Source organism: Mauremys mutica, chromosome 5, assembly GCF_020497125.1.
Source record: "Mauremys mutica isolate MM-2020 ecotype Southern chromosome 5, ASM2049712v1, whole genome shotgun sequence".
In the NCBI taxonomy this organism is placed as follows: Eukaryota; Metazoa; Chordata; order Testudines; family Geoemydidae; genus Mauremys; species Mauremys mutica.
In genome coordinates, this window is record NC_059076.1 from 84,159,369 (window position 1) to 84,171,553 (window position 12,185).

General features: G+C 39.5%; 1 protein-coding gene across 4 annotated transcripts in view; it reads right to left on the reverse strand.

The window, feature by feature from the left end:
* The window catches only part of SORBS2 (sorbin and SH3 domain containing 2), a 204,882-nt gene that overhangs the window by 67,028 nt on the left and 125,669 nt on the right, over positions 1–12,185 (reverse strand). For 2 of the 4 annotated variants that reach the window (XM_045017975.1, XM_045017973.1), the window contains 3 exons: positions 6,027–6,093; positions 4,825–4,869; positions 3,398–3,584 (listed from right to left, as the gene is read on the reverse strand). In XM_045017975.1, coding sequence (XP_044873910.1) covers positions 3,398–3,584; positions 4,825–4,869; positions 6,027–6,093 — 299 coding nt within the window. Of the gene's footprint in view, positions 1–3,397; positions 3,585–4,824; positions 4,870–6,026; positions 6,094–11,952; positions 12,081–12,185 lie in introns of those variants that run through there. The other 2 variants (XM_045017976.1, XM_045017974.1) reach the window with 2 other exon arrangements.

The following is a 12,185-nucleotide window of genomic DNA, read 5'->3' on the forward strand; positions in this document are numbered from 1 at the left end:
GATCAATTGGTTGAATATTCAAAAGCTCCTAATTTTCTCTTCCTAAAATACATTCTATAGATTACTAAGGGATTTTTTGTTTGATTGCCGTTTTTCAAATTCAGTGTCTGATAAAGTTTATTATTCATTGCATAGCATTCCTGCTATCAACAAGACAGAATGGGCCAAATTCTGCTCTCATTTATATGGTGCATCCAAGATACTGGAAGCTGCATCCATAACTTGGAGCAGAATTTGGCCCATTTTGTTTTCTTAAAATGCATTGCTGTTAATATTTAGAAATAGTTAATGTAAAACTGGATTTTGAACTAGTACCTGTACATTTCTAGGGTCTGCATGTATGAAAATAAAAAGTTTGCTCCAGCACTGGAACTTGTAATTGCAATAAACAGTAAAGCACTTTTCATTTAATCTGATTTCCTTTGACTAAAGGGATAGGGGATTCTTTCCTGAACAAACAGGATTTAGCTCTTGGCGGGCTGAGTATTAATTCCAACACTAGGATTTGTGCTACTGCAGCAAGAGAGGCAGGAAAATGGGGAGAAAATGCCCAAGTCCCTTCAATCAGAAACCCTTCTTCTCCTTCAAAAGAAGAGATAGGGAAGTGGGAGGAGGATATGAAATTTTCCTCATCATGTCTCCAAAGATGTGCCACACAAACATCTCAGATGGGGCTGGTCCACTTACTGTACTGTGTTACAATTTTGCTTGCAATTTGCAAAATCACTTACATCCTGCTCTCTGCTAGGAGGTTTCATAAAAGGGCTTTCTATATGTTTACGCGGCGGGAGGGGGGGGGAACATCCCGCAGCAGCAAGTCTCAGAGCTTGGGTCTACAGATTTGGGTTCCCACAGCTTGTGCTATGGGGCTTAAAAATAGCCATGTAGACATTTGAGCTTGGGCTGGAGCTCTGAGTCCCACCCATCTCACCTGGTTTCAGAACCCAACCTCTAGCCTGAATGGGAACATCTACACAGCTATTTTTAGTGCTGCAATGTGAGGCTGGTGAGCCAGAGTCTGTAGACCCAGACTCTTAGACTTGCCATCACTGGTGATTTTTTGGAGTGCAGATGTACCCAAGGTCTCAAACTACTTTTATGCATCAGCACAAAGTCATAGTGAGAAATGGTCATTGCAGCCTGGATCATTCTGAAATACAGGAGGCAGGATAGTCCCATGGAAAAGAGTGGATGTTCAATCAAGGTATCATTGGCATGAGACTTCCTAGGTTCCTTAAGTACCAGTGCCAGACAAGACAGCATCAAGCACAGTGCCCACACTGAAGCAATAGCATCATTTAATATCTGAATGCCCATTGAGTCATAGCCTTGTTTTCATAAGAACATAAGAATGGCTATACTGGATCAGACCAATGGTCCATCTAGTCTAATGACCTGCCTTCTGACAGTGGCCAATGCCAGGTGCTTCACAGGGAATGAACAGAAAACAGCAGTTTATCAAATGATCTATGCCCTGTTGTCCAGTCCCAGCTTCTGGCAGTCAGAGGTTTAGAGCATGGGGCTGTGTCCATGATCATTATGGCTAATAGCCACCGATGGATCTATCCTCCATGAATTTATCTAATTCTTTTTTGAACCCTGTTATAGTTCTGGCCTTCACAACATCCCTTGGCAACAAGTTCCACAGGTTGACTGGGCGTTGTGTGAAGAAATACTTCCTTATGTTTGTTTTAAAGCTATTGTCCATTAATTTCATTGGGTGATCCCCGGTTCTTGTGTTGTGTGAAGGGGTAAACAACACTTCCTTATTCAATTTTTTAATACCATTAATGATTTCACAGACCTCTATCATATACCTCCTTAGTTATCACTTTTCTAAGATGAACAGTTCTAGTCATTTAATCTCTCCTCATATAAAAGCAGTTCCATACCCCTAATAATTTTTGTTGCCCTTCTCTGTACTTTTTTCAATTCTAATACATCTTTTTTGAGATAGGGCAACCAGATCTGCAAACTGTATTAAAGGTGTGGGCGTACCATGAATTTATAGTGACATTATGATATTTTCTGTCTTATTATCTATCCCTTTCCTAATGGTTCCTAACATTGTTAGCTTTTTTGACTGCCACTGCACATTGAACAGAAGTTTTCAGAGAACTATCCACAATGAATCCAAGATCTCTTTCTTGAGTAATAACAGGTAATTTAGACCCCATAATTTTGTATGTATAGTTGGGATTATGTTTTCCAATATGTATTACTTTGCATTTATCAACACTGAATTTCATCTGCAATATTTTTGCCCAGTCACCTAGTTTTGAGATCCCTTTCTAATTCTTCACAGTCACTGTCCCCCGCTTGGACTTAACTATATACATTTATTTTGTATCATCTGCAAACTTTGACACCTCTAGAGCCTTTTTTAAAAACCGGCACTACATTAGCTATCCTCTAGTCATCCGGTACAGAGGCAATATGTAAACTATCACAGTTAGCAGTTCTGCAATTTCATATTTTATTTCCTTCAGAACTCTTGGGTGACTAACATCTGGACTGGTGACTTATTACTGTTTAATTTATCAATTTTTTCCAACACCTCTTCTCTTGACACCTCAGTCTGGGGCAGTTCCTCAGATTTGTTACCTAAAAAGAATGGCTTAAGTGTGGGAATATAAAAATAGGCAATATTTAGTCAGCTCCCTTCATGTGATGTAATTGAATGGGACTCTTTTTCATTTGACTATTTTTCTTCAATTCCTGCCTGTATTTTATCAACTTCTATCCAGTCCTCTCTAGTAGGATACAGAATATGCCTTTTAATAAATCCCCTCCTAAGAGTGTGTCTGTTTGATTCATGTGATCCTCCACACCAGTCAACTTTCTCCCAGCTGTCTACAACCTTTTTAATTTTCCATGCCAGTAATCTGGTTCCATTTTGGTTTAGGTGGAGCCCATCCTTCCAGTACAGGCTGCTCCTTTCCAAAAAGGTTCCACAGTTCTTAATAAACCCAAATCCCTCCTCCAAACACCATCTCTCATCCACGTATTGAAACCCCGCAGTTCTTCTGCCTGTCTAACCAGCCCTGCAGGTGGAACTGGAAATGTTTCAGAGAATGCTACCATGGAGGTCCTGGACCTTAATCTCTTACCTAGTAGACTAAACTTGGCTTCCAGGACCTCTATCCTCCTTTTCCTATGACATTGGTACCTACATGTACCACGAGCACTGACACCTACCCTGCACTAAAAAATAAGTCTTTCTATATATCTCAAGAGGACCACAACCTTCGCATCTGCCAGGCAATTCACCATGCAGTTCTCCCGGTGATCACAAACCCAACTCTCTCATGCTACTTCTAAATCCATTACTTTTATTAGTTGATTGTAATGTTGTATTTACTATAGACTGTTTTCCCCTCCCAGTAAATCTGCTTACTTTTCGGATGTAGACCTCTCTCTTGGACGAAGTGGTGGGACTGGAGGTGGTACATGTGGAGGAGGTATCGGGGAAGAGACCTTAAAGGCATCAGTGCCATTGTCAGAAATGCTTTTAGACAATGGTCTGTATGTCTGTGTCTTTGCAGCAGGGTGTGACTGAGCGGGGAGGGATGGGCTGTAACTACCTAAAGTAAAACAGAACACAGAAACAACCAAAATGCATCTTAGTAAAATACCAAACATTCATTTAATAAATCTGGGACATCAAAACCTTGTAAATTTTAGAATCACATTGGTGAGTATTGTGTGCATTTTCAAATAATTATTATAGATCTAAATATATGGCCCGTCTTCCCTGCCCCACTCCACAAAGGCTCAGGACATTTCATGGGAATTAATCACAAGCTGGGGGGAGATAATGTCTGAGGTGCAGCTCATGGCAATTAACTGCAATCTCTTATTCGTCCCCCAGAACTGTCCTGCCCTCAGCTGTTATTGGTGTCAGAGGCTGAGAAGGAAAAAGAAATAGACACATCTTTTTCATTCTTTTTAATGAATGTTCTTTGGGTTTGTATGTAAGAGCATCTCTACGTAATTAGATTTGTGGACAATTACCCAGACAAATTTCTTGACTAAGATCTCAAGAGTCCATTTGGGTCATGAATCTTGGATATACACACATGTTCTTGATAATACACAAAATATCAGCATGGGAGCCCCATTGAAAGCAATATGAAAATTTAAATTAAAGAACTCTTAAAAGTGCTTTTTGCATAACACACAATACTTTGTATTGTACATTTCATTCACATGATAAGGAGTTTTTGTTCTAGTAAAATATCACTGCAGTATGATTTCTTTCTTCTGAAAGATTTGAAATTTATACATCTGTCATAGGAATAATATTTTACTTTTTTAGTGCTAAATAATGTCAATTCAGTATGAAAAATTAACAAGATCACAAAATAGAAGCATCATAACTAGGTTTTCTTAATGTAGTGTAATCTAAAAATATGGCAGTTGTATACAACATACTGCACAATGCTTATCATCACCTGTATACGTAATTACACAACTCTTTCATACTGCACTTTACTCTTTAGTTTAATATTCAAGAGTCAAAATATACATTATCATTAGTGAAAATAAATATAATTTAGTCAGAGATTACAACATTACAGTATATCCCATCTGCACTGAGAGGACATCTGCAGTATATGTCTGATTAATTCTGTAGTAAGAAATAAACCAAAATGAGGCTTTGCCACATTTGGTGAACGAAGACACAAACAGAGATCAAAAAGAAAGATGACATTTGATGACAATGATGACAAACTTAATAAGAGCAGGCCTGAGTGGTTAGCTACCATTGTTGCTCGCTGACACTAACAAAAGATTCATTGGAAGTGAGGGAATAACTCCTACCAGTATTATATGCATATGCAGCATTATACATGTCTGTGCCGTCATCTATAAAGAGAAATATATATGTTACAGTAGTGCACTAGCTGTCAGTATATCATAACAAGCAGCTTTGTCTTTGCAAATACAAACAGAAGATTAGTAGGCAATCAGCTCTCAGCCCTCGTGTACATGTTTTCTGGAATCTGTCTTTGCCCTTTACACTTATCATGGGCTATTTTTATCATCCTATTCTGAGTGGCATATTGTTGCCATGATACCCAGATTGCAGAGTTAGTGGTTCACACCAAATTGTGAGTTATACTCATTCTTTTCTATTCAACCCTCATCTCCTCCCAGCCATTCCCTCTCCTGTCTGTTTCCCCTTATTAGAGGACAGTAACGTATCATTCCTACTATGAAAATCAACTTCTTACATCTAGCAATGTTGTCCAGTGGCTAGAGCAAGGGACTGGGAGACATCATTTTGGTGTTTTTCCATTCTTGATTCTGCCATTGATGTCATGTATGACCATAAGCAAATCAACCTAGCTACATCAATTTCCCCATCAGTAAAACTGGAATATCATCAACTCCCTCCCTCACTGAGGTATAATGAAGCATAATTATTGTTGTAAAGTGCCTTGACATCCTTGGATGAAAGGGAGAATAAGCAAAAATATGATTATCAGTAAGGCTAATAATATGTCAGAGGTTCCTTTCCTTCAAAAATAATTTATTTACAAATTAATAGGAGAGAGGAAAATAAGTAGGGGCAGCGTATTTCCTCATTTAGTAGGCTTCATTGTCCTAGCGCACAGGGGCTCTGTAACAGAAGGTAGCAATGACCACCCTGCACCCAGCCAAGTCCTGGTCGCTCAGACTGAAGATGGGTACAGGCAAAGTTCCTTGCTACTCAGAACATCTCACTGATCTCTTGTGCTGTACATGATCAGATATAGGCTTTTATCCTTTATTTTTTGTTAGTAATAAAAATAAGTCCATCAGAAAAGTATGTAGCCTTTTGCTGGAAAAACACTTCTGCTGTAATAACATTTATCACATCAACTTAGCTTGGAGAAATTCCCATTGGGCTCTATTCAGTATCTACAACTCAGTGATCATAAGCTTTGTTATGATCAGCGAGCAAGCCACCAGAATGCAGGGAAAGTGCATTTCTTAATGCCACTATGAGTTATGTAACAAACAGAAAAATGTATACTTACCAGGCTTGTGAACCATATGGATTTGCTTGAACATTGTCTTATACCAATCCTTTGGCCGGTCAACTGTCTGAATAAAATACAGTTTACAACAGTTAGCTAAAGAAACAAAAAGATCAGTGGTGACATATTACAGCAAATTCATCCTTGCTGTAATTCCACTGACTTGTAAAGAGATTCTGTAGAGATGAATTTGGCCCATTGTGGTCAGTCCCTTATTGATCCCTCCCACACACACTCTTGCTCATTCACTCTACAGCTGCAAGGTCTCCTGTGAATCTTTGACTCAGCCCTAAATATCTTTCAGAGTTTGGAATCTGCTCTTGGATACAAAGACAGTATTTAAGAATATAGGAATTGCCATACCGGATCAGTGGTCCATCTATTTAATGCCCTGCCTCTGACAGTGGCCAGTACCAAATGCTTTTATAGGTAAGACCCTACCAAATTCACAACCATGAAAAACGCATCATGGACCGTGAAATCTGGTCTCCCCTGTGAAATCTGGTCTTTTGTGAACATCCACCCTATACTATACAGATTTCACTGGTGTTTCTCAAAGTGGGGGTCCTGACCCAAAAGGGGACCATAGGGGGGTTGCGAGATTTTTGTAGGGGTGTTGCAGCATTGCCACCCTTTTGTGCTGCCTTTAGAGCTGGATGGCCAGAGAGTGACGGCTGCTGGCCAGGCGCCCAGCTCTGAAGGCAGCGCTCTGCCAGCAACGGTGCAGAAGTAAGGGTGGCAATACCATATTATGCCATCCTTACTTCTGCGATGCTGCTGGGGACAGCGCTGCCTTTGGAGCTGGGCTACCGACCAGCAGCCATCACTCTCTGGCAGCCCAATTTTGAAGGCAGCGGAGCCACCACTAGCATCATAGAAGTAAAGGTGGCAATATCGTGACCCCCCTACAATAACCTTGTGAACCCCCCCCCCACACACACATGCACACAAACCCCTTTTGGGTCAGGACCCCTACAGTTACAAAACTGTGAAATTTCAGATTTAAATATCTGAAATAATGAAATTTACAATTTTTAAAATCCTATGACCACAAAATTAACCAAAATGGACCGTGAATTTGTTAGGGCTCTATTTATAGGAAAGTGCAAGAAACCTAACAGTAGGCAATTACCAGCCCACAGGAAACATTTCTTCCTAACTCTAGGCAGTTAGTGGTGAACATGAAATTATCTTAAAATAAAATTGCTACTGAATGCAGCTGTAGAAATTTTCATTACCTGTATAAATGTCTTTTTTTAATGCTACTAGGAATTTGACCTGCATGACATCTTGTGGCAATGAGTTCCATATGTTACTATTTTTACATAATGCATAATTGTTTCCTTTTATCAGTTTTACATTTGTTGCCTTTTAATTTGATTTAATTTCCCCTGGTCCTTGTATCAGGAGAAAAGATAAGCAGGAGCATTCAATTTACCTTCTGAATACAACTCATTATTTGGTACACCTCTGTGACGTTTCCTCTGGAAACTGAATAGTCCCAATGTTTTCAATCTTTTTTCTTATGGAAATTTCTCCAGGCCTCTAACTACTTTCACCACCCATCTTTGAACTCCTTCTATTTCTGCAATATCTTTTTTGAGATAGGATGACCAGAACTGAAACAGTATTGTGAGTGAGGAGAGATCACTGATTTATATAATAGCAAAAAAATGTTTTCAAGATTATTTTCTATCCTGTTCTTTTTATATCCTAGCATTTTGTTTGCTTTTGGTGACCATTGCTGAGCAGTGAGCAGAGCTTTTTATTCAGATGTCCGCAATGAAGCCCACATTGTTAGATGAGTGGTGATAATCAATGTAAAGCCTCACAATATATACAAAAAGTTCAATATATACCTTACAATGCGCATTACTTTGCATTTGCCATTGTTGAATTTTATCAGTTATCATGGTGCCCATTCACATTCACCTGCTGAAGTTCCCCAAAGTCTTCTCTAGTCCAAATTAACCTACAGAATTTGGACATCTGAATATTTATCACCTCACTGTTCACCATCTTTTCTAAGTCACTAATAAATATTTTAAACAGCAGTTTGCTTACCTATGTTAAAAGAGGCACTTTTTGTTGTTGTTTTAAATGCTCCTTGCTACAGTCATTACCTTATATTTCACTCTTCTATTCTGTTAACCCCTAAAACTGCACTTTGAGGAGCTATTATAATAATAACTGGACAGAAACTGCTCCCTATCAAAAAACTTGTCTGCAAGACTTTTTGTGAAAAAAACATTAGGTCTCACAAAATTGCTAATTTATGGCATAAAATATCACTGTATATAATAGGCCAAATCAATCTCTCTAGTTTTTGACCTGGAGATGAAAAGAGCAAACACTCAACTGAAAAGGCCAGAAATCTGTTGGAGGGAAAGGAGTTGACCCTAAGCCGCAGTAACTTCTGCCCCACCTCTGAGTGCAGGGAGTTTATCTGACCTGAGATTTGGGCTGGTTGGTTTGCATGGAGTGGAGATGCTCAAGGAAAAGCTGCTCAGTGTGGCATTATCCTCCCTCCAATCCCCATCTGCAAACTCACAGAGATTAATTCTGATCTTGTTAACATTAATTCCCAAGGGTTGGTTATGTCTCTGTACTTGCAAGACTCTGGGGAGGGATAACTGAGCTTGATTTATGAAGAAGCCATTGGATCCATGCTACCAACGTCTCCCTGCTTGTGATGGGCCAGAAATGATCCTCCAACTGAGTTTGGATGCATGGTGGTGAAAATCTATGGGAATTAATGCAAAAGTATCAACATTAATCCTTATGGTTATGTCCTCACAGTTTGCCAGAGAATGAAAGTGCATAGATGTCTCCAGGCCCAATTCCCTTGCTGACAGTCACATCTTCTCCAAATCTATGGAAATCCAATCATGCAGAATACATGTGGAGAGGCTTTCATGGGGCCAGCGGAGTGGGGGGGGAAGCATGATATCATTAAGTTTCAGTTCTCCTCTCCCAAACATATTTTTGTACTTGAGTAGGTTTTGCCCTTCAATTCTCTGACCCTGTGTTTTGGGCAATATTAAATGAGTTGAGGAGGGATAAATCAATTTTTTAAAATATAGTATTTCAAATTACATTAGCTAACTCCATAAGCCATCCATTACACTGGGAATTATCCACGTTCACCCATGCATCTGGTCATTTTAGATACCATGCTGATTCACGTGGACTACATTTATTGCAATTAAATGGTGAGAGACAGTTATTATATTTGAATGAATAATCAGGGAAAAGATAGTAAAAGAGAAAAGAAAAATCTGCAAGTAGTACTTGGGAGACTCTATAATCAGGTATCTATGATTCTCAGTGGAGCTTTTATCATTTTGCCCTACATTCTATTTCACATACGAAGCAACCCATAATTAAACAGTGCTTTGTGTTAAAATGTTTCCTAATTAACAGTGGGTAAAATCCATTAAAAGAAATCAGTTCTAGCTGGAATGTTACAACATTGCAAAAGGAAAAGAAATCTGGTCAGACTGCATTTTGTTATTTACACACAAAAGAAAGGCCTCTTTAGTATTCAGAATAATTTTATAGTTAACTGTGAAACAATTATTTTGGATACTGTAGTTAAAATATGCAGTCACACTACATTTTAATGACTTTTTTCTTGGTTAGATCCATAGTAATGGTATTTAAATCTAGCGATGTCTAGTACAGTACTTTAATTTCTGCTTGTGGATACAGTTGATACTGCACATATAATATTTATTACTGTATTTAGGAAAATAGCCTAATTCACTTACTGCTTGATTTAAAAGTTCTGTTTCTTACTGACACAGAATAATTGCATTTTGTGTTTGTAAGTTCTTATTCCCAAATATTGGTATTTTATAGAAGCAGAAGAAACAGATTTCCAACAACATAGCTAATGCTCAACTTTGAGGACATACATGATTAGATTCTTAGAGCTCTCTTGTTTTTCCTCATCTTTGTAAAAATTCAAAGGCTTAGCAATAACACCGTATAGATACTATTTTGCTCCCAAACTAGCTGGAAAATTTGAAAATTGGATTAAAAACACAGCTAATTTGACTGAAAACTCTTCTGAGAGAGTTCCAATTTGATAATTCACTTCCAAAGTCCAATTTTTCTGCCCTGGCATTTCAAAATGCCTGGGGCTATTATGCTGGTAGTTTGGTCGTATTGCAAGGGTCTGAGTGACAGACTTTGGCTTACTCCCATGCTTCCTGGTTTGGCAGGGGCTGAAATACTATCGAGGCAACAAGCTCAGATGCTGGGAGTAAGGAGAGCTTTGCAATGACTGCTTCCAGTTTGAGAGACAGAAATATTAAGGATGGATTTTGAAGACAGCTCCAGCCAGCCTTTCTTGGCAGGACAGCACTGAGCTTTGAGGACTGGGGGTGTAAAGGAAAAACGAGAGGAGATCATCAGCGGTACATGCTGCAAAAAAAGTTTGTTTCTAAACCCTCATTTGAAAGCCTCTCTTTGTGCAGCACAGGGTCTCAATATGCAATAGTTATGTTATTTACAATGATGTGCAGTGGCTGAGTGGTCAAGGTGCTTGATTACAATCCCGGAGAATGTGAGTTCAAACGCACACTGAACGACCCTCAAGTTCACCCAGCTACAAAATGGATACCTGATCCATAGGCTTAGAGAGACAAGGTGGGTGAGATAATATCTTTTATTGGACAACTTCTAACCATAGGGTTAAGGAAGTCAAAGACGGCTGGATGCAAGGCTAGTCACATAACTCCCTTGTGTACTGTTAGCTATGGAAACAGATACAGATGTGCATTAAACCATGTCAGCGTGATGAGCCATCTGTGGCTTGGAGCAGACCTTTTTAATGTTATCTACTACACTGGAACTCACGTTTACTGCACTCTGCAGGCAGCTGTCTTTTTAATCTGTACAAGAAACTTTGAAACTTTCATCGTATTGCTGAGATGAGCAGAACTGAAACACCCAGATCCCTCCAACAGAAGACTGAAGGGTGAGCTGGATATTTGGGTGCTCAATGACCGTTAGAAAACAGAGCAACTGCTACTCTCCTGTTTTCCCTTGCTCACTGAAAACGCTGCTGTGGCACTTCTGCTCAGATCTACATATCAGCCTCACTTTGTTTAAAGTGTATGCTCAGATCAATACCTTGAGAACTGAAACTGTGGGGTGTGAGGGAAGTGGCAACACACACACACACACACACACACACTCACTCACTCTCTCTCTCACTTACATGGTATAGTCCTAGCAGACCATAACTTTTAACTCACTCTGGTCATGAGACTCATTTACATAACAGTAACATTACAAGCTGCATAAGGTTTTGATGCTGCAGCACAGAGCTGAAAAGAAAGCAATCCCAAACTGGAAAAAAAAAATCCAAATGGCATACATGAGTTTCAGAGAAAATTGTAAGAGACTGACACTATCCCAGATCTGGAAGTTAAATATACTGTTGGCAGCTTGCCAGCCACATTAAATACACTTGAGGGATTTCAGTTATACTCTTATATAACTAATATCCACCCTACGGAATCAATCTGCTATTCTTAAAAAAGCACAACAAAACAATAACTTCCTATACAAAAGGCAGGGCCGTCTGCTTAGCAGGAATGGGAAGCTATAGCTTAGTTCTAATGCGAGTTACTCCTTTTTTAAAAGCTTTCTATTGTATCATTTGTATATGCCAAAATCAAAGGAAAGGAAAGCAAGAAATGATAGAGTTTCCCTCCACCACCTTATTCAAAGTATCCCAATCTTAACACTTATTCTGAAATCTTTCCTATTGCTTTTCTCCATCAATTCCTGTTTCCCCCCTAATTTTTCAATCCAGTGAAGCAGCTCTTGGCAATTACACAACCCCATATGTTGGTGTTGGCAGGCAAAGTATATCCAACAGCTGCTACATCCTTGCACCTCACAAAGATTTCACCTGCAACGGCTCTGCTGCTTTCATCCTGGCTCCCACTCTTCTTACTCTCGCCGTCTAGCACAACACCTCTCCTCCAGCCGGGAAGGCCAGTGAGCTGCTCCTTCGTAGACTCACTGCTACTGTCTGGACCAGCCAGAAGGGGCTGCCCTGACAGCAGCGTGGAAAGAATGCTTCAGCATAGTAAAAACAAAACCCTTCAGTCTGACATCCTGGGACTGCTCAAGCAGTGACTA